At 44.3% G+C, this 23,385-nt stretch overlaps 1 protein-coding gene across 3 annotated transcripts in view; it reads left to right on the top strand.

The window, feature by feature from the left end:
- The window catches only part of NIPAL2 (NIPA like domain containing 2), a 65,961-nt gene that overhangs the window by 7,223 nt on the left and 35,353 nt on the right, over positions 1-23,385 (top strand). For all 3 annotated transcript variants that reach the window (XM_039527985.1, XM_039527986.1, XM_039527984.1), the window contains exons 2-3: positions 12,046-12,114; positions 15,910-16,081. In XM_039527985.1, the coding sequence (XP_039383919.1) occupies positions 12,046-12,114; positions 15,910-16,081 (241 nt within the window). The remainder of the gene's footprint in view (positions 1-12,045; positions 12,115-15,909; positions 16,082-23,385) is intronic.

The raw sequence follows: 23,385 nt of genomic DNA, 5'->3' as shown, positions 1-23,385 counted from the left end.
ATGCAAAAGATGATCTTTCAGGCTCTGCCAAAGACTTGGACCTTGCATACCTAGTCAGAGCCTCACTGAAATCAACAGGGGTCCAGACAAAGAGGTGGTGCTGTTTTCATGAGCAGTATCATCTGTGGGGTTATCATTGGTACTTGATATGGTAGGGATTGGCAACCTCTGGCATGTGGGGCCAGGCCGGTTTGTTTACCTGCCGCATCCAAGGTTCGGGCGATTGTGGCTCTCACTGGCCGCGGTTCGCTGCTCCAGGCCAATGGGTGTGGCGGGAAGCGGCGGCCAGCACATCCCTCGGCCTGCACCGCTTCCTGCAACCCCCATTGGCCTGGAGCAGTGAACTGCGGCCAGGTAAACAAACCGGCCCGGCCCACCAGGGTGCTTACCCTGGCAGGTCGCGTGCCAAAGGTTGCCAATCCCTGTGATATGGAATTGCTGGATTAAATATTTAAGAGAGTTGTATAAGTATTATGGGTGAGATTCTGTGTGAGCACAGAACTCACAGCCCTGAGGAATGGGGGGCTAACATGGCTATAAGCCACCTTGGTGCCCTCCTTCCTAGGCTGCTCTGGGGACTGCAGAGACCACCAGCATAATTTAGACAATTCCATGGGCTCGCTGCCTAGGCCACAACCCCACCCAAAATATCTGCAGCACTGCATGCTGCTTTCCTGCCCAGGACAGCCCATTCCCAGCCACGCTGTCAGTACACCCTCTATGCCAGAGCTTACCAGGGGTCCACATTGCCTGCACCAAGGGAATCCTCCACAACTGAATATGGGGCTTTTTAGGACCCTTTTATGCTCCCTCAGCTATTTCCTACCGCATAAAGGGGCAGGAGCTGGGCTGAAGATCTTGCCCTCTAACCTTATTTCCTTTTATGCTTATCCTAACAATACTTTTCTAAAACTATATATATCCTATATTGCAGCAGTCAATCTTTCTTTCTTAATTTGGATACTGTGGTATATGTGATATGGTTGTTTTCTCTGTATTGAACTTGTAAAATTTCTTAGCAGTTGTCTTCAGGGACAGCTGGCATTTTGTGAGGCAGAAGTGATGCAGCATGTTACAGAGAAGGCACATATTGTGCTCTCTCTTGGAGATTTTATTTTTGTTCGTTCTTGCTTTTCCCTTGCTCTAAAACAAACCATTGGGATTTGAAGCATGTGACTGCTCCTTGTGTATTGGGGGAAAAAACACATAATGAGGCTATCATGGAGTTGGCTGAAAAATGGTAGTTTTGTGACCATTTATAAAACAATATTAGCACCACAGGTTTAAAAAGGAACAATTCTGCATTTATAGGAAATTTTTCACAGCCGTGTACATTTTTATTTATTTGTTTGTTTGTTTTCATTCCCTTCCACTTCCTTCCCTCCCCCCCTTTTTCCAAAGGTGGGGTAAAAAGGAGGGAGGAGAAAAATGGGAAAACCAGAAACTTTATTTTTTGTGGGGGGAGGGGGATATGGAAAAAATCTTTTTGAAGAAAATTACCACCTCCCCCCCAAAAAACAAACAAACAAAAACCAAAAAAAAAATCCCCTTCCCTTCCCATTTCAATAAAGGACATTTGACCGTGAAAAGGATCTGATGTTAAAAACTTTCATTCATAAAATGTTGACCAGCTCTAATTGTTACTTGTATAAAATCTTTGAAGCCACTCAGAATTTAAGACCAGAAGGGACTAAAAGATCCTCTCGCAGGGCTTTCAGTTTCACCCATTGTTTGAAATCACTTGTTTGGTTGAAGCATCACTTCCAGAAAGGCAAACAGTCTTGATTTGAAGGTATCAAGAGAATCCACCACTTTCCTTGGTAGTTTGTTTCAAAGATTAATCACTGACACTATTAAAAATGTGCCTTATTTCTAAATTGAATTTGTCTGACTTCAGCTTCCAGCCACTGGTTCTTGTTATGCCTTTCTCTGCTAGATTAAAGAGCCCTTTACTACCTGGTATTTTCTCCCTGTGAAGATCCTTATACACTGTAATCAAGTCACCTCTCAGACTTCCTTTTGACAAGCTAAACAGACTGCGCTCTCTAAGGCCTTTTGTACCTGACACAGTTTTGTCCATAAAAGTCAGCTTTCATCACAGAACAGTGGAGGTGTACACACTGAAATGCTCCTCCCGCCGATGTAACTCCTCTGCTATGCTGACATAATAAAACCACCTCAACAAGTGGTATAGAGCTTTTGCGACACCATTAGAGTGACGTATCATCAGTGTAGACACTGTGCTTCATTATGTCACCCTAGTTGGCCTCCAGGAGATGTCCCACAATGCCCATCCTTACTGCTCTGTTAAGCAATTTGAACTACACTGCCCTGAAGGTACACAGGTATGCACCTCTCCCCTGTTTAAAGGCCTGCAACACCCGTTGCACTGTGTTCATAACACTCATCACCAGACCAGTCAGCAGTTCGGGATCCATGCCGCCAGGCAGAGATGGCGGGCACACAGTTTACAAGGCCTGTTGAAAAATGGCGCGAAACGAAGTAGGAAGCCCATGGACTCATGGGATGAAAAGAACTGCATCACGGGATGGCGAGCACGCCCTCATGATGCATCGCAATCCATTCTCAGAGCTCCCAGCAGCATGGGGTGGGGTGACATGGGGTGGCAAGTTGCTCAGTGAGATAGCAAGAGCAACGACTGTGGACCTGCTTTGTCGACACAAGGAGAGTTGTATGGACATGCACAACCAATGTAATTAAAGGATCTTATGATAGGCAACATAATTTAAGTCAGCTTAACTCTGTAGTATAGACATGGCCTATAAGAAGAGCGAGCCGCTAGCACACACTAGCGGACCAGGGACAGCTGCTCGTGAGCTTGGTGCCTGCCCCAGTGGGCAGGGCTGGAGGCGGTACAGCCACACCAGAGGAGCTGCCAGTGCGGGGCTCTGGCTTCTGCGAGCAGTGGCCCAGCATGCTGCTGCTTTCACCGCTGCGCTTCCTAGTAGAGCCCTGCAGCTCCGTGGATATCCACTTTATATCCGTGGATATCTGCATCCATGGATATAATTCTGCAGATATCCACAGATGCAGATATCCATGGATATAACATTTTGTATCCACGCAAGGCTCTACCTCAAAGGCATTTTCTCCAGCTCTCAAATAATTGTAGTGGCTCTTTTTTGCCTTGATGAACTTGTTTATTTTTTGATTTATCTGAGGACTTTAAAGGCATTGCCCATTTGATTCCTTAGTGCCAAATGTAATTCTGAGCTAAATGGAGGATTTATAGTTGTGCTAATTTAGTTTATGTAAGAAGGTGAACATTACTGGTGAATTTGCTAGCCAGTAATTAAAATTAAATGTTGCTCTCTGCCAGGAGGGGGAATGCAGAACAGAAGAGGAGCTCAAGAAAACTTGTAAAATAAAAACACAGTTCCATATATCATGCAAAAAGAAATAACTTAAACAGTACAGAGTTTGGAAGACTCTATTTTCAAAAAGATTTGGATGTCTCAATCTTTCTAATGGATCTGATTCAACTCCCATTATAATTAGGGGCTGCTCTAGGAATTCCGCCGCCCCAAGCAAGGCGGCGCGCCGCCCTGGTCGCTCTGGCGGTCGCCGGTCCCGCGGCTCCGGGGGACCTCTTGCAGACGTGCCTGCGGAGGGTCCGCTGGTCCCACGGCTCTGGTGGACCTCCCGCAGGCACGCCTGCGGATGCTCCACCGAAGCCACGGGACCAGCGGACCCTCCGCAGGCATTTCTGCGGGAGGTCTGCCGGAGCCGCCTGCCGCCCTCCCAGCAAAATGCCGCCCCAAGTGCGCGCTTGGCACGCTGGGGTCTGGAGCCGGCCCTGATTATAATCAATTGAAAGACTCCTATTGATTCCAACAGAAGTTAGATCAGGCTCAAAAACCAAGGTTTTGGATTTGCAGGGAAGCAGTAGAAGGTGTGTAATAGTGTTGAGGGATGTGACAGATCTTTTGCTAACCTGATAAATGAAGTTACACTATACAATTATTCCATTTGTAATTATTCCATTTGTAGTTTTGGTGACCTTAATAAACTAACAGTTATACATTCTTCTTTATAATATCACCACAGATCCCCTGAAAAGAATTAACCTTGTTAACATGAATAGTTGGGTGTATACTCTTTCTCTCTAGTGACTAATCTGGACTTTGGAATGTACTACAGTAAACTTGGAGATAGCCAGTTTGTATGTAAAAGATGAGAGCTAAAGAAATGCAGCATTGTTATTTTCGTAGGAGTGAGCAATGAAAATTCAACTAGCTTTCAAAAGTAAATACATTCACTAACAAAACAAACAAGGACTCCATTCACTGGCTTTACAAGTCACTCCATCTTCTTCAAAGGAGTTAACCGCTGATTTACATTCACAGTACCTAGACTAGAGTTGTTGGTCCTGTTGTAACGAATTTTAATTGGTTATCAGTTAGAGCATTAGCCGGACATGATCACAAATACTAATGTGGACGGACACCTTACAAACAATTGCTCCTGGCCAGGGTTTACCTGATGGGTCAGCCACCACCAGAAGCAACGTTTGTGTTCTAGACAAATGTTTGTGAAATGTGTACATTAGCATTTACAAGCAAAGTGTTACATTAAAACATGACCAAACACTCTAGTCTAGATAGAATGTGAGAGGGGAATCAGGCATCCTGTGTCCTAGGCACAGGGTGTCAGAAATCTAGTTTAAATGGGGTTTGTCTTGAATAGAAAGATAGGAGCATTTGTTTTACAATACATTAACTAGCCCATTCTAAGTAACACATGCTAAGACTCCAATGCTTCAAGTCAACCAGCTTAACATGTAGTTCAGTACATCTTGCCTGTACTAGAATTTTAGCTAACACATTCCAACTACACATATTTTATCCTAGTCAAGACTAACCCAATGTAACAACTAGTGTGGATTTGCATTATTTCAGTCTACATTTTTTCTGTTTGTTTTGATCAGACTTCTGCCTCACTTAAATCTACATTACAGAGGGTTTATTACAAAAGTTACATCAAAGTAGGGCCCTTATGTGCATATGCAGACTTCCCTCAAAATAATTGAGGGTATGAATTAAAACTGATTTAATTATTTTGGTTTCAGTATGTGTGTAGACAAGTCCTGGCTCCATTTAGTTTGTTCTGTGAGTCTAACTTATTATCTCTCAACACTTTCTTTCCCTTTTTTTTTGGCTTTTGGATTTGTTGTCACTGGGTTCTTGTATTTATCTACTCCTTTTCTGTTGATATTAATCTCCTTGCTTTATGTTTCTCTCTTTCCCCTGACAAGCTGTATTTCTCTGCAGTGACTAAGCCACCAGGAATGTTATCATTTGGAGCCTTTGTTATCATGCAGCAATGATTCAGTCCTCAAGTCAAGTTGACAGACAGTGAAGCCTGTAGTGTCTGGAAAGCTCAGTCAAGTAAAGCTTTCATCTAGTCAGGATTCTAACAGCATCTCTTGACTGGTATGTCAGAGGCTACCAGAATAAATGAAAAGGAGTGTGGGTTTCCAGGAGCTTAGAAAAGTTTCTGAAAAAGCAGCAAGGGCTCAGGAAAATGTTTGCTGAACTCAGCTTTGTGTTTGTGCTTTGTTTTGGGTTTTTGGGGGTGCAGAGTTGAGGGAGGCTCTAAAAGGAGAGAGTAGGCCATTTCTTTTCTGGGCAGCAAATCTGCAGTCCCATGGGTGGCAAGTTTGTAGAAATTTTGGTGGTGCCCAGAACCTGCCCCCCCAACTCCGCCCCCCCCAACTCTGCCCCCACCTGCCTAAGGCTCTGGGTGGGGTTTCGGGGGGAGAAATGGGGTGCAGGTCCTGGGCTGGGGATTGGGGTGCAGGCTTTGGGATGGAGTTTGGATGCAGGCTCTGGGCTGGGGGTGGGGGTGTAGGACGGGGTGAGGGGTGCAGGCTCTGGGAGGGAGTTTGGGTGCTGGGTGCAGGCTCCGGGCTGGGGCAGGGCGTGGGTGTGCAGGAGGGGGTGAGGGGTGCAGGCTTTGGGACGGAGTTTGGGTGCAGGCTCTGGGGTGGGGGCGTAGGAAGGGGGAGGTGGTGCACGCTCTGGGAGGGAGTTTGGGGATAGGAGGGAGTGCAGGGTGAGGGCTGTGGGGCTGAGGATGAGGGGTTCATGCTGTGGAGGGGCTCAGGGCTAGGGCAGAGGGGTGGGGTGAGAGCTATGGGGCTGAGGATGAGGGGTTCATGCTGTGGGGGTGTCAGGGCTGGGGCAGAGGATCAGGGTGCAGGGCGATGAGGGTTGGGGCTGGGGATGAGGGGTGCATGTGGTGGAGGGGCTCAGGGCTGGGGCAGAGGATTAGGGTGCGGGGGGATGAGGGCTCTGGCTGGGGCTTGGGGATGAGGGATTCATGATGCAGGAGGGGGCTCAGGGCTACAGCAGAGGTTTGGGGTGTGGGGTGAGGGCTGTGGGGCTCATGATGTGGGGGGACTCAGGGCTGGGGCTGAGGATTAGGGTGCGGGGGGATGAGGGCTCTGGCTGGGGTTGAGGATTAGGGTGCGGAGGGATGAGGGCTCTGGCTGGAGTTGAGGATTAGGGTGCGGAGGGATGAGGGCTCTGGCTGGAGTTGAGGATTAGGGTGCGGGGGGATGAGGGCTCTGGCTGGGGCTGAGGATTAGGGTGCGGGGGGATGAGGGCTCTGGCTGGGGCTGAGGATTAGGGTGCAGGGGATGAGGGCTCTGGCTGGGGCTGAGGATTAGTGTGCGGGGATGAGGGCTCTGGCTGGGGCTGAGGATTAGGGTGCAGGGGATGAGGGCTCTGGCTGGGGCTGAGGATTAGGTGCGGGGATGAGGGCTCTGGCTGGGGCTGAGGATTAGGGTGCAGGGGGAATGAGGGCTCTGGCTGGGGCTGAGGATTAGGTGCAGGGGATGAGGGCTCGGGCTGGGGTTGAGGATTAGGGTGCGGGGGGATGAGGGCTCTGTCTGGGGTTGAGGATTAGGGTGCGGGGGGATGAGGGCTCTGGCCGGGGTTGAGGATTAGGGTGTGGGGGGATGAGGGCTCTGGCTGGCGCTGAGGATTAGGGTGTAGGGGGATGAGGGCTCTGGCTGAGGCTGAGGATTAAGGTGCGGGGGGATGAGGGCTCTGGCTGGGGCTGAGGATTAGGTGCGGGAGATGAGGGCTCTGGCTGGGGCTGAGGATTAGGGTGCAGGGGTTATGAGGGCTCTGGCTGGGGCTGAGGATTAGGTGCAGGGGATGCGGGCTCTGGCTGGGGTTGAGGATTAGGGTGCAGGGGGGATGAGGGCTCTGGCTGGGGCTGAGGATTAGGGTGCAGGGGGATGAGGGCTCTGGCTGGGGCAGAGGATTAGGGTGCGGGGGGATGAGGGCTCTGGCTGGGGCTGAGGATTAGGGTGCGGGGGGATGAGGGCTCTGGCTGGGGCTGAGGATTAGGGTGCGGGGGGATGAGGGCTCTGGCTGGGGCTGAGGATCAGGGTGCGGGGGGACGAGGGCTCTGGCTGGGGTTGAGGATTAGGGTGCAGGGGATGAGGGCTCTGGCTGGGGCAGAGGATTAGGTGCGGGGGATGAGGGCTCTGGCTGGGGCTGAGGATTAGGGTGCAGGGGGGATGAGGGCTCTGGCTGGGGCAGAGGATTAGGGTGCGGGGGGATGAGGGCTCTGGTTGGGGTTGAGCATTAGGGTGCGGGGGGATGAGGGCTCTGGCTGGGGCAGAGGATTAGGGTGCGGGGGGATGAGGGCTCTGGTTGGGGTTGAGGATTAGGGTGCGGGGGGATGAGGGCTCTGGCTGGGGCTGAGGATTAGGTGCGGGGATGAGGGCTCTGGCTGGGGCTGAGGATTAGGGAGCGGGGGGATGAGGGCTCTGGCTGGGGATGAGGGGTTTGGGGCGTTGGGGAGGCTCAGGGCGAGGGCAGAAGGGCAGGATAAGGGCAGCCTGCCTTGCCATTAGTGAATGGCAGGTGCCAGGACCCTGCGGCAGCAGACAGGAGTTCTGCCGGGAGCCAATCTCCGGCAGAGCAGGCAGGGGAGAGGCGCTTGCTGCTTTTTGTCAGGCAGGGACGCGGCATGGCGGGGGGGGGGACACGCAGGGGGAGGGGTGGCAGGTGGGGGCTGGGACCTGCTCCAGGCAGGGACACGGTGGGGCTGGGGGGGCGGGGCGGAGGCCTGTGGGGGCTGGGGCCCGATCCAGGCAGGGCCAGGGGAGAGACCCAGCTCCAAATATTGCTGGAGCAGGGCACCCGGCCCTGAATATTCCTGGAGCCTGGGCACCGCACACCTACATAACCTGCCGCCCATGTGCAGTGCTCCTTATCAGTTTACTAGTTCACATCTCTAGCTAAAACTAGAGTGTGCAGAAACAGGCTGACAGTTCTGGAAGATTATCAGCGAGTGCTAGGCCTCGAGTATTTGGCTAAACAACTGTTGTTAGAAGATACTCTGAGTTGGAGAAAACTATGCTCTGAGTTGGAAAAAGCTTGAGTTCCTGCCTTCATTCAGTTATTAAGTGGCAACACTTTTCTTGGTGCTGCATACAAGACAGAAGAAGACCTGGCCTTTGCTCTGAAAAGTGTACTGATAATATAATTTCTTACCTGGGGGGTGGGTGGAGCAGGAGCGGGAAGAGGCGGAGAGGAGCTGGCTGAGGCCAGGTCACTCGCTGCTGCCAGGCCCCTCACTAACCCTTCAGGCCACCCTGGACCCTGCATCCCCTTAAAGCGCGGGGCCCACCAAAGTGTGGGGCCTGGGGCAGTTGCCCTGATCCATACTATTGATGGGACGGCTCTGAAAATATAAGCCCAAGCATTGGTGGAGCTGGGCCCACCTTCCTGAATATTGGTGGAGCATGAGCACCACGGGCCCATATAACTCACTGCATATGGACAAGGCAGTGTATACCTTATCACATGTTGGGCTGGTTGAGGTAATAAGATATGTCTACACAGCAGCTGGAAGGTATAATTGCCAACTTGGGTAGATATATACATGCTTGCTCTGATCGAGCTAGCATGCTAAAAATAACAGTGTGGCTGCAGCAGCTTAGGCTAGTTCCCAAGTACAAGCCTGTTCGAGACCCTATGTACGTACTCAGGTGGCTAGCCTGAACTGCCACCTGTGCCACGCTGCTATTTTAGAGTGCTAACGAGGGTTGCTAACTTTCTAATTGCTGACAACTGTACCCCCCTTGCCACACCTCTTCCCCCAAGGCCCTACCTCCTGCTCCACCTCTTCCTCCAAGCCGCTCGCTCACTCCTCTCCCTCTCTTTACCCATCACTCGCTGTTCTCCCCCTTCCTCGTAGCTGGGCTCGCTCTGCTTCAAAGCTGCAGCCTGACATGGAGCCTGCTGCCTGCCTGCCCATGAGATGCAGGTAGGTTGATAACCCAGGGCCCTCTTCCCCCTGTCCTGTGGTAACTGGACTTTTGGTGTCTGGTCAGTACATCTGACCGGACACTGCCATGTCCCCTTTTTGACCAGACTTTCCAGTTGAAAACTGGGCACCTGGCAACCTTAGCGCTAACTGCTAAACTTCACATGGCCACACTGCTATTTTAGCACACTAACTCAAGCAGAGCTGGAACTGTACATCTACTCAAGCTGGAAATTACATCTCCCAGTAGGGTTGCCAACTTTCTAATGGCACAAAACCGAATACCCTAGCCCCGCCACTTTCCTGAGGCCCCACCCCCTTCCCCAAGGCACCACTCCCACTCACTACATTCCCCCACCCTCGGTGGCTTGCTCTCCCCCACCCTCACTCACTTTCACAGGGCTGGGGCAGGGGCTTGGAGTGCAGGAGGGGGTCAGGGCTCTGGGCTCTGGGTGCGGGCTCTGGGTTGGGGCCAGGGATGAGGGCTTTGGGATGCAGAAGGGCGCTCCTGGTTTGGGGAGGGCTCAGGGCTGGGGAAGGGGGTTGGGGCTAAGGGTTGGGGCACGGGCTTACCTCAGGCGGCTCCCGGTCAGCAGTGTAGCGGAGCGTGCGCCCCAGAAGCGGCCAGCAGGTCCGGCACTAGTTGGGGGGCGGGGCAGGAGGCTCTGTGTGCTGCTCTCACCTGCAGGCACCGCCCCACCCCGGGAGCAGCCCTGCATAGGAGCCGGACCTGCTGGCCGCTTCCAGGGCGCAGCACGGTGCCAGGACAGGTAGGGACTAGCCTGCCTTAGCGCCACAGAACTGCCGATGGACCTTTAACGGCCCGGTTGGTGGTGCTGACCAGAGCCACCAGGGTCCTTATTCAACCAGGTGTTCCAGTCGAAAACTGGACACCTGGTCACCCTGCCTCCCAGCTGCAGTGTCAACATAACCTGAGAGGCTAGGCTTGAGCTCAAGCTTTAACTCAGCCAGCACAGTGTTGAAGTATACACTGCCTTGCCTGTGCTAGACTGAAATGTGCTAGCCTGTTAACTGGCATGCTAGCACCATGCTTAAATCCTAGTCTGGACAAAGACCAAAGGGCTGTAGCAATATCCTGGATAAACCTTATTGAATTAAATTAATACCTTTAATTAATTTAATTTAATTAGTTTAATACCTTTTGGGGTCCATTAAAATGCAGTTGTTTGTGTTATTGTGGGAGTGTATGTAACTTCTCCAGGAGGAGGGGGCACGCTGATCTAATTCCTCCAGTTATCACCCTTTCTGAGTCTTCACTCTAGGGAAGAGACCCATTGTCTAACTGATTCAGGGTCTCTTCAGAAGTTCAGACTGGATTCTCCAGAGACCTGCAGACAAAGGAAGGACTTTGGGATAAATAACTGACTCAGGGCTTTTGTTCTGATCCATCCAACTGACAGGCTCTCCTGTGGGCCCCCATCCTTAACGAAGGGTTGGAAGGACTTTGGCCTACTGAGGCCTCATAAGCCTGTGTTCTTGTTCTGAGCAAAGAGTGTGATGAACTTGAAACCACAGGAAAACCCCTGGGGTGGGGTTTTGAAGGACTGCTTCTGCCAGAGCCCATGTTGGGGTAGGTAGGTTCTCTTGTTGTTTTTAATATCTTTTTTCTCTCTAATGCTTTTCCCTTTTAAGAATGAAATAGGCTTGCTTAGGTAGAATTGTATGGTCACTTATAACTGTGGGCAACGTATTAGTCTCTGGAAAAAAAACCAAGCAGGCATGCGTAGAGAGACTGTCTTTTGATGGGTAGGGAAAAGTGAAGGTAGGGAACTGTTTAGCCTGAGAATACCCAAGTCAGATGGGAGAAAGACAACTGCTTGGGAGGCAGAAGTCTGAGAGTGGGGCCCTTGCTGGACCATACTGAGGGAATACAGATGCAGTTTTCCTGAACAGTGACACATGGTACTAAAACATGGTTTCCACCCTGCCAAGACCAAACTGTATTATACCATGATCAGGATACAACTGTTATAACATGGTGCACCCACACAGGTAACTTCGTAGTGTAGTCTGGCCTTTGAGCTTGCGGAAGTAGCACCTAAATATCTTTTTTTCCCCAAATAATGTATGCTGTTTTCATTTTTTGAATTTTCCAACTTTACGTAAAGTTCACAAATCTTATTGAAAAGCAGACATCCCAGCTCGAACAGAATGTGATGAAATAACAAAATGCATTAAGGAAATGATCAGGATACCTGTGTTGCTCGATGTCTTGTGTCATATGATGAATACATTAGTGCACAAATGACTGTGCTGTGGTGTGCATAGTCTGATTGCTGTTGACTTAGATTCTAGCCTCTATAATAAAATTGTTAAACATTCTTAGCTGTATAAACAAATTCATGTCAGAATAACATTTTCTCAAATCCTATCAAGCTTTCTTTGGGTATAATACAATGTGTTCTATCAAAGGATGGCAAAAACAACTTGTAAAATGGAATAACCTTTCAATTTATAGTTGTTTACTGCTCATGCCCCAGGCAGAATGTACCATCTTCATTATCTTTATGGGTATTCAGGCAGAGGCATTCCTCATTGATTTACTTAGTGAGGCATGAATTCAATAACTGAAAAAAAACAATTATTTGGGGTTTTTTATTCCTGATTTATCCTTTAACAAAAGTGTTAGCAGGATCCTTCTGTTCTATTATGCCTGTATAAATTCATAAGTTGCAATGTTTTAATTTTCTTTGTTTTTTTAATTAAATTTTGCAGACTCAGCTCTTGGGTGTTTTGCTGGCAATCACTGGAAATTTTCTGATTAGTATCTCTTTGAATATCCAGGTATGAAATATTTTTTCTAATTATCTGGATTTATTTAAATGTTAGTAAATTATGTATGTTTTATTTATTTAATTAAAGCACTTTTTAAATAATTATTTTAATAGTCCACTGAAATGTAGGCTCCCCCCCAGTAACTCTGTGATAGTGCAATGGTTCTCTAACTTTTCAATGTGACCCCATGTTACAACAGAAGAAAGTTTCAGGATTCCTCCTTCCAACTAGCCGTAAAAACAGGGAAGCAGATCACTACATCCTTGGACCTCTTCATGATCTCAGTGGTGATTGTCACCCTCAGCTTGAGAGCCAGTGTGTTAGTGAATGCAAATCCGAAAGAGAAGCTGCCCATAAACAAAGGCCCCAATCCTGTTTAATAGAACTAGTCTTGTAAATAAATTAACACATTTACTTAAATGTTTGCAAGATTGGGGCCGAAAGCAATGCTCGCCAGACTAGTTTCATTGTGCAAGCTGAAGGAAACGCTAATAATAAATAGCATAAAGGACAAAAAGCAAACTGAGGTCCTGACCTTGCACCTTTACCTTCAAGAGTAATCCCTTGAACCCAGTTGGACTGTTGGCATGAGTAAGGATCACTGATGTGAATTCTTAAAATCTCTTCTGTTTTCATAATCAAAATTGCTACTAGTTAAACAGTAACAATTTTTTTATTGTGATTTTTTTTATCTTGAAAATGTCCCTTTTAAGTATTTTCAGTAATCTTACCAATGAATTTTACTGGCAGAATCCATGTTTGAAGCTTCGAAGATTTAAAAAAAGAAAAGAAAAGAGATTTCTCGCAAAATTACTTTGGTAACATTGTATTCAGGCTTTTTTAAGCTCTCTTAGTATAAAACTGATTTTGTCTATTAAGGATGCAACTACAAATCTATCTGAGCATAATCTCTTTTACACAATCTTTCATGAAAGTCTGTGGAGTATAAAATCCACTAATACACCTTTTTATTCAACCAGGGAAAGTCGTCACCAGCCCACTCCTGTTTTCTTAAGTGGATTTAGTGCTTTTGAATTATTCTAGATTGACAGCCCCAGAAACAGAAGTACTCTGTGTATCCGCAGACCCCTTATAATTTGCCATTGTTCTAAGACACAGCCAGTGTTCCTCAATACTGTGTTGGAGACTAGGGAGCAGATCCAACTCCAGTGGAAAATCTCTCCCATTGACTACAGTGGAAGTTTGATCAAGGCCTGGGTGAAGAGGTAATTCAAGAGTTTCTGTCCCTAGTCTTGCTTAAAATGTTTTTTATAAGGTGGACCTTCGCTAGGAAGCACATTGAGAATACTCAGGCCTGCAAACAAGCTTTAACTTTTATTCATTAACAACCCAGGCAGGATTTGAACTGAAGCATCTTCCTTTCTTTAAACACTGGGTACAAACTTAATAAAGACTTACTCCCTCTCCCCATGGATAACCAATTGCAGCAGAAACTTCTATTGCCCTATAAAAGTGGCATTGTCCCCTTTAGTAATGAAAGAGAGTTTTATTAAATAGACACCTGACTTCTTTAAACCCCAACATTTATTTTCCTATTAATATTAATGGGATATAGGCCAAATTTTGTTACTCTTCACTATCCCACCCATCAGATGACCCCTTCTCCTTGTGTTTCCTTCCCCGCCTCCATTGGTCCCCAAATAAAAAAGCAGTCTGCAAACAAACACACCAGAGTCAGTACAAATTTGTGACTGTATTTCAGCTGCATTGGAAATGCCCTCAGAACTCCCATGTGGGCAAAATACTTATGCTTGGAGCATGAGCAATCTGAACAGAGGAGGATGTGTAAGAGCTGCCAGTGGATTGAGGTTGTATGATCAAATACCTGGAAGATGTCTCTTCATGCACTCTAGAATCTTTCTCAGGGCCTCCATATTGTTTTTTGGGGGTGAGGGAACAGAATGAGGGTACAATTAGAGCTCATCAGAAATAAAATCAGGTTTTTGACTAAATGGAATTTCTCACCCAAAGTGTCAGCTTTCTGTGGATAATTTTTTTTAAACTGAAGCCTAAAAATTGAAATATTTCAGACAAAAACCAAAATATGTTGATTCTGAAATGCCACTCCGGTGCCTCATGAGAGTTGTAGTTCTGTTGCCTTATCCTCCCATTCCGCTTCATGGCCAGGTTCCCCTGCTGGACGTCATTCCGCAGGGTGCACTACAGCCGTGCAACTGCCATGGTGCACCACCTCCCCTCATCAAGAGGCAAGACCATGATGCATCATGGGAGATGTCATCTGACCAGGGAGCCCAGCCTGTAGAGGAGAATGGGACACCTGAACTACAGCTCCCATTAGGCACTGCATCAGCATTTCCAAATCCAAATGTTTTGGTTTTAGAATTTTTTGCTAAAAAACTGAAATTTTCCACAAGGAAAAGGGCATTTTCCCAACCAGTTCTAGGTAGAGCAGTAACACCAGCCTTCTTGGTTACTACCTCTTACACTGTGCAGAAGGGCTGGTGAGAAATTTGGCTCTGTATGTGAGACCATATAGATTATTATTTATGTATGTATTTGTAGTAACATAGTACCTAGAAGCCTTCGTCATAGACCAGGACCCCATTGTGCTAGATGATGTACAAACACAAAACAAAAAAATGGTTCTGCTCCAAAGTGTTTATAATTTAAGTATAAGACAAGAGAGAACAGATGGAGACAGACAGATGGGAGAAACGGAGACAATATTAAGCAGCATGATAGGCAGGATATCACGAACTAGCAAGACTAGCATAGTGAAAATTGCATATCCACCCAATAATTATACATTCTTGACTATCGTCTACTCACTCCTTTTAGTGATTTCAGTGCAGCCGGAACTCTGTTTTAGAAGACCTGAATGACCAAGGTCATCAAAATATCCGATCACGGCACAATTCTAGCTATAAAAATAAATAGAAAACAGTCACCATGCAAGTAAATAGTACTTCTTCCCTGTAGAAAAAGGTGTTGACAAACTGTTATTTGCCTGTGTTACTCCTGTTGAAACAGAAATTAAGAATAGAAACAGTTGCCTACTGTTGAAATAGAAATTAAGACATTTGGAACATAGACAGTGTTGACAAACTTTCTTGCACTGAGACTAAGCCAATCCAGTTTATGCTTTACAATGTGCTGGTTTTTTGTTTGTTTGTTTTTTGTATAGCAGGTGATCATGGCCCAAATCCTGCTTGCTTTACTAATGTGTGTAATCCTACTAAAGTCATGCATGAGTTAGGCAAGCAGAAATAGGCCCCCGTCTTGTGTGAAAGGAATGCCAGTTCCTCCTGATACTAGCCATGCTTAGCTGCACATTTTGCACAGTTTTATTCTTAAACTGTCTTTGAAGCCGAAGGAACACATTCCTCTATGGCCAACTTCACCTGGTTTGTGGCTTCAGCTTCATACATTTGCATTGCCAGTTAGGCTCCCCTGGGAATTTTTTTTTCTTCCTGGAAAAACCCTTTGAGATAACACCAGAGGCTTGTAGTGCTAGCTACCTAGACTGTATATTAACTTCAGAGTGCTTTGATATTTTTTCGGGTGGATTTATTTAGTGGGGTAGATATTTTTCATCATTTCAAAGCAGGGTATTTGGTTAAGGAAGCATCAAGCCAAAGTAGCACCGTATTAGTACAAAGCACTATGTCTGCAACATCAAACTGAAACTAATTTTAAAAAAAGACAAAATCTTGACATACCTGGAATTTGTACTTGACAGGCCCCCTAATTACTCAAATTTCATTCTATGTATTAACACAGTGAAAGCTTCTTTTTCATCTGTTCCTAATAATTAATTTCCAGAAATATGCTCATCTCCGACTGGCATGCCAAGCAAATCAAAAGCCCTATTACACAAGCAAGCTGTGGTGGTGTGGAATTATCCTCATGGGGCTTGGAGAGCTGGGGAACGCTGCAGCTTATGGATTTGCTCCAGCCACCCTTATAGCTCCATTAGGATGTGTATCCGTCATAGGTGAGCTGGTTTTCCATGTTTTATTTATGTAGATATTTTACTTAACAGTTGTTAGTGAGAAATATAAGAAAAATACAAGAGGGATTGCAGAGAGAAGAGAGAATTTGTGGGGAAATGGGGCTATTACAGTCTGGAAGTGAATGAATCATAAAATTGAATAGGATGAAATTTTAAAATAAACCGTGTACTCAATGTAAAAGATCCTGTATTAATCTATCCCATAGTTTGGCTTAGTGGTCTAGGATAATTCTGTGTAGAACTGCAATAGTGAGTCAATATCCAGTTGTTTGAGGTACCCCACAATGGGGCCTGAGCCAAGGCCCATTGACGTCGACAGAAGTCGTTCCTTTGACTTTGGTGAGCTTTGGATTGAGCCTTTTGTGATTAAATACTTTCTCTGACTGTCTTATACAGTTGCCTCTCACTGTGGCATCAGGTGGCTTTCCCCTGCTGTCCCTTGCCCATCGCCATCCTCCATGCAGACTTATGCATGGCCTCCACACAGACCCTTTCTGGCATTCCCTTCTCCCTCTGCCCTAAGCTCCACTGTTGGCTCCACAAAAACTACTGTACTAGGAAGCTTAAACAGTGCTGAGTGGCTCTCCTGAACCCTTGCACCAGAGTGAATGCCATGCTGTGCATTTGCACCGAGTTGTGCTTTTCCTCAGATTAGTGTCTTTGGTTCCTTCTCTCTTTTGGGAAGTTTATTAAGTGCATAAACTGTTTTATCTCCTCTGATAAGAGGTCTGTGTGGTTAGAGAGGCCTACAAAATTCCAGAAACCTTCACTTTGTTCTGGGGCACTACTAATGTTGCCATCTTGTGCTTTCACAGGACAAATTAACACACCATTCAAATAATTACTTATACCATGGGCCTAATTTTATTATTTCTTATTCCATATTTAGAGCCTTTTATTAATGCATTTAAGCACCCAATCACTACAGGGCCAAAACCTTTTTATAATTTTAGTTATGGTGGTGATATTTCATTTATATTATGTTTCTTCTTTTCTGGGGAACTTTATTTTTAAATAGTTTTATTTAATCTGTACCAGTGGAAATTACAATAGATAGGCTAGCATAGCACAGAAGCTGTAGAAATAGGAATTCACTGGTGCAGCTGCATCCCTTAATAATGTTGCTTCACATCCAAAACTGAAGCATCCAGTGCAGCTGTATCAGGATCCAGGTACACTGGAGTTCATCTTGACACCAGAAACAGCATGTATTTCATGGACTGTCTCTTTCTATCAGTTCTCCTCCTCGACTCAACACTTCTGAAAATGATGCTGCATCCTGGAGCCTTTCTTCAGAAAGGCTGAGTTCTCTTCCCTGCAGACTTCCTGGCAGTAGTGGAAGGATTCATTCATGCACACATGCATGAAGGGTGTGCGTGTGTGTGTGTAAGAAGGGAAGCTGCAGGCAGCTTATTGTACCCTTTAACATTTAAAATGTCCCCAAGTTTTGGCATCAAGTCCAACTGTACATCAGCACACACAGTCCTTGGAAGGATTTACCATAAAAGGAAATGAAATATTTACCTGAGGATCAAACAATATGTTGGGCTCACACATACATATGTCACATACTACAACTATTGTAGTGGCAATAGTTATAACTTCAGCAATTGCAAATCTTGCCAGTTCCAGATGTCTCGGAACACTAAAGAAGCATTGTTCAGATAAAAATCAGTATTAAAAAATTACCCAGCAACCCATTAGATTTTGAAAAGTATTTTCTTTTCGTTTTTCATTTCTTCATTCTACTTTATATTGTATTTACTTTTTGCACTTTATGCAGTGTGGACAACAAAACTAGATCTGGTCAGTTTCACGTTCTTTGTATCTTTCTCTCCACCTACGTTTGCAGGGAAATGTCTTCATTAAACAATCCGTCTCTATTGCTTCTCCTGCTCCTCCTACTCCCAAAAAATCATGGAAAACATTTCCATAAACATTACATTATTCTCACTGCCCTGCCTCCCACTCTCTTTTTAACCAAACCAAAAGTTGGTTTTAAAATATGACTATCCCTCAAACACTTTATATTCCATTCCCTTCTACCCACTCTGAATATCATTTTCTTAAGCAATGTAGAACCATTAAGCTATATATTGTCCAGCAAACACATTCATCTAGCAATTCTGTACCTGACTCTGCCTGTTTCTCCAGTACTTAGTTTGAGCACGAACTATTTTAGTTAGATAACCTCCGAACAATGTTAAAGAAGGGAAAGTAAACCGCAAATGTCAAGAAAGAAGAAATAAACTACCAGATTCAGTGTGCTGATGAAGTCAACACCTCCAGTAATATTCCCTACCACTAGATGTTTTCTTACTGAAACTACTGCCATGGGAACAGTATTTTGTGAATTTTAGGCCCTCCTTTCGAGCTGTGATGGACTGATCAAGTCAAATATCACCTTCTGCTAATAACTGGGCAAAAGTAACTTATATAGCAGGTCTTCTAATAGAAGAAATATTTTTCTCATTAAATTTCAGCTAGTTCAGGGCGGGAGGAGGTCATACCTGAGCTGGCTTCAATTTTGCACTGAAGTTGAATGTCCTTCTTTCCACAGGTCATAGTTCAGTGTTAAGATTGAGAAATTAAGCACTCATGAGTAAAATTTCCTAAATTTATTTGAACAGACAACCTTAACTCCACCCTCTTTGTGCGTATTTTTCAAAATATCATCCCTCTGTCACAAATCTGTCAAATAAGAGAATCTGGAATTTCTTATATTGTTACAATACTTATAATGGACCTGCTCCTAGGATTGGATATGCTGTGTGTTACCATGCTGTACTGCTACATATTACAGATTATACATGTAAAGTGATGATATGAACATTTTGTTTTCAATTAATGTGAAAACTCTGTGCCTGATCCTGAGGTGGTGACATTAGTGAGTTTTATAGGGGGCATCCAGCACTGTGAAGATATGGGCCAGAAATTGGCCCTATAATAGTAATTTTTTAAAAAATAGATTCAATCCAAGAAGACAAGACCATGTTTTTGAGTGACACAGTGGGAATATTCTTTGAACAGTTGCAATGATGTGAGCTCTAACATCTGTTCAGGGTTTTAAATAGTTTGAGCAGACAGTTGGTCTCTTCTCCAAGGAAAGAAAATGGTACATTTTTAATAAGGTATTTTAAAAAATAGATCTTAAAATAGCATTTTATGTTTTTAAAAATTAAAAATAGTGTTTACATTTATAACAGGTGATTTTTTTTTTCTTCTTCAGGCTTCTGTTTCTGCTTGAATAAGTGGGCGGAAAATAAGGAGAGGGCTGTGATATCGGAGGCCATCTTTTATAAAGTTCTTATTACTTTATGAAAAATTGGTTTTATGCATAATCCACTAAGATTGGCATTGCTGAGATGTTTTGCATTTTCGTATATCAATTCCCAAATGGCTTTGGGTCAAGAAGTTAGTTCTGCTACTTTAAAGGTGATATCGTTGAAAAGAAGTACTTTACGAAAATGTCTGAGAACCCTTTCCCTAGAGTGGAACTCTGTCACATGTTCCACCTTCTCTCTCATTCATTATTATGTAACATCCCTGTGATAAATGAGGATCTGTGGTTCTGAGAACTCAGCTAAGAGCGGCCCTGATACAGTCACCATAACGTTTTATTTCAGAAATTTTAAAAAAATAATTTATTCTTCTCATTCTAAAAGAACACATAGCTGGATGTTATGGTTTTCTTTCTTTCTTTCTTTCTTTCTTTGTAATTCAGCATCTTGAATTAACTAAGATTTACCCATTCTCTGTTGATATCAGCCTCCAATATTTCTGTAACTTTTTTGATGGAAGAAGAAGCTAGGTATGGAAAAGACCTTTTTCTGACATCTTGTCCACCATCTTTTCCTTTCTGTCTGTGCCACTCAGTCATCCTTGACGCGCCAGATCTTCAGTATGTAATGGATAGGAAAAGGTCACTTTATGTAATTCCTTCCTTTCTTTTGTGTTCAGGACAACATTTATATCCATCTTGCATGATAAAAACAGGCTTGATTGGCCAATTAACTGTTATGCACTTCTTCTAACACTTCTTGGGCAGAATGGCACTGACGCTAAGAAACTATATGTAGCTTCATGTTTAATGTTGTTGTGTATGCATGCAATCATTGTTTCATTTTCTTCCTTTTGTGGTATGTCTTGACACAGGGATAGATCCAGGGCTTTATCTAATCTGTCTAGCCAAGTGCGCATAAGAGCATCCGTCACCACAGTATCTAAGTATCCCTCATCAAAATGAACCATAATAGGTCAATAGTCTAATTTTTCTCCCTGCTCCTAGTTATTCCCTAGCTCCATTCATGGAGTGGCATATTTTAGGGACGTAGGCTGATGCAGTGGAGGTTAAAGAATGACTCTGTAGCCATTCTGTGACCTGAAGAGAAAAATTCCTTTCCTATAGGCCTCCAGGAGAGATACCCTTTGCAGTATCTAAAGTCTGTGCTGAATGAAAAGATTTAGGACTTACTCAAGAGGTTTAACGAGACCAGAAGTAATGTTTTCTCCATTAAAAAAAACAAAAAACAATGAAGAAAGTTGGTCCTTCTGCAGTGTTTTGAAACTTAAACACTGTAGCACTAAGAACCTGAAGACAGATCCTCAACTGGTGTAAATTATCATAGCTCCACTGACTTCAATGGGACTATGACAATTTACACTAGCTGAGGTTCTGCCTCTTGAAAATGAAATTAACAGAAGGGCTTAAATAGTGCCAGGTAAACATTCTTTCACATTTCATCTAAATTGTTGTTAGTGATGTTGCAAAACTTACAGTTTTAAGTTATTCCCCTTTAAATAATGGATGTGGTCTTGTGCTTGCTCTAGCCAGGCTTAATAGTCAGAGAGTGTGAGTCAGAACTTCACTTCTGGGTCACACATTACCAGAAGGATATTGACAAGTGGGAGAGATTTCACAGCAGAGCATCAAAAACTGTGTGGGGGTGTGTGTGATCTATTTAAAAAAATAAGTAAATGAGCTAGTCTAAGATATGAAAAAGGGATCTGGAAGGACAATTTACAAATATTTGGAAGTTATAAACATATAGAAAAGAGAAATTATTAAGGGTAATACATGGGCCTATAAATAGGAGTAATAGGATGACATTTAGAAAGGGATAAGTTTAATAAATGGGAAACAGCTTAACAATGAAATATTACACTGTGGAATAGTCTCTAAGGGGAAATGTGGTGGAAATCTCATCACTTGGATCTTTTAAGGTTAAATTGGTCAAAACACTAGAAAAAGTACTGTAGGGATCAATCCTGCATTGATAAAGGGATGGATTGAATAGTCTAATATGTGTTTTTTGTCACCAACTTCTGTGATTCTATATTATTCCTTTTTAAAAGAAAAACAAAAATAAACCTAATTATACACTCCATATCTGTGAGACAACAGTTGTTTTTCAATCACTGCTTGGACTATTAATTGTTTGTTAGTGATAGACATCAAATTTAAAATTATTCTCCATTTCTACTTGTGCCACAGAAAGCATATAATTGAGGATAACCAGACACAGAAAAATCCTGGGAAAAATCAGCAATGGTCTAAACTAATGAATGTAGCGCTCTACATTTTTCCCTGGTTAAATGTATAATTGTACATCATGCAGAATAAAGAGTCTTCCAAACATTTCTTTCAGGAAACTGGAATTTGTATGCTGTAGCACTACACTGATAATGAATACAAAACAGCCTATATTATGTTGATGCATGAGAAGACAAGGTTATTTCAACAGAACAATTAAGCCCCTGAATTAAGATTTTTTTCCCTTTTGTATGCAGTAGTTTTTGCTTAGCATGACTGTGATACTGCAGCAAATCATAAGCTGTTCAGTGCAATGGTAACTCTGTTTTTGAAGACTCAGTCTTGAGTTTTTCAAGCCTTTAGAAAGGGCCCTTATTTTCCATAGGGCATATCTTGTCTGTTTTGTGTGTAGCTCCTACTAATGTCTATCCCAGAGTAGAAAGGAGCTCAAAGAATTCTTTAGATTTTTATTTTTTTTTAAATCAATGAGATCCTGCTTTGTCCAGGCCAAATTTTACTAGGTGCTGAGCATTAGGACAAAGTCTTCAAAAGTGCCTAACAGGACATCTATAGGTACTGCAATCAGGAGGTATGATTGCAGTATGTGTTGATGTACCCAAGCTAGCTTTGATCTAGCTAGACCAAAACTAGCTTAAATAACAATAGCTGTGTGACGTCGTGGCAGCATGGATGTCAGCTGTTCAAGTAGGTACTCTCGGTATTGGGCAGGCATGGCTAGCCTGTGCAGCCACCATACTGCCGCAGTTTCATTGCTATTTTTATTTGAGTTAGCTAGATCAAAACGAGCCCAGGTACGTCTGGATATGCTGCAGTCAAACCTCCTGATTGCTGTGTAGACATACCCTCAGTGGAATTCTCACAATCCCATGACCCCAGGAGCTGTGGCTTTAAGAAAAACACCAACATTTATAAAACTCACGATAAAATTGCAAGAACTGGCAACTCTCCAGCTGAGTAGTCCCACTGATGTCAATAGGAACAGTCATGTGCATAAAGTTACTCATGTGTGTTTGAAAAATCAGGGCCTAAAATTTATTATCCTCCCCTGGTGTTGAAGACCCTCTGTTCCCCATTCACTTTCATGGGAATTGAGGGCACTTGGCATCTTCTAAGAGGTACTCAGTACTTTGCAGGGGTAGGTCACAAATCTTTTTGTTCTTTCATTTAACATAGTCATTAACTTGTATGACAAGATCACAGGCTCAAAAAACCCCTTCTATTACCGAAGCATCAGTTCAATAGCAATGGTTCTTTGTTGTTATAGCAACTGTCTAGGTAGATGTCCTGATAAGAAATTTGAAAGGACTGTGATTGCATGATTGCAGGGAGAGAAAGAGAGCAGTAATTCAGTTTCTGGGGGTGGAGAGTGGGGGCTCTGCCCCTCCCTCCCCCCCTTAGTTGGTTGGCTCTGGTTTTACAAGGTGTTGCTTGGATACCAATGTGTTTTTGCTCAGCAAAGCTGTCATCTTAATGTTGTGCAAAGGAAGCATAATCAGCTACGTAGGTACATCTTCGAGATGCACTTTCAGAAATAGTTTCTTTTATTATTATTAATGGTTTAGCTAGACCTCCATAACTCTTCATATCATTTACATCTAAGCTGTTTAGAAAAATGTTGTGTTTCTGTTAGGAGACTTTCTGCGGTATGGATGAGTGCAGAAGTGCTGTTGAATGCTGATGTCTGTCTATCTCCTGATGTTCATGGAGACCTCACGCTGATTTTTTTTTTAAA

Source organism: Mauremys reevesii, linkage group 2, assembly GCF_016161935.1.
Source record: "Mauremys reevesii isolate NIE-2019 linkage group 2, ASM1616193v1, whole genome shotgun sequence".
Taxonomy (NCBI): domain Eukaryota; kingdom Metazoa; phylum Chordata; order Testudines; family Geoemydidae; genus Mauremys; species Mauremys reevesii.
Note: the sequence above shows the minus strand (reverse complement) of the source record. Positions and strands in the feature narration are given on the sequence as shown.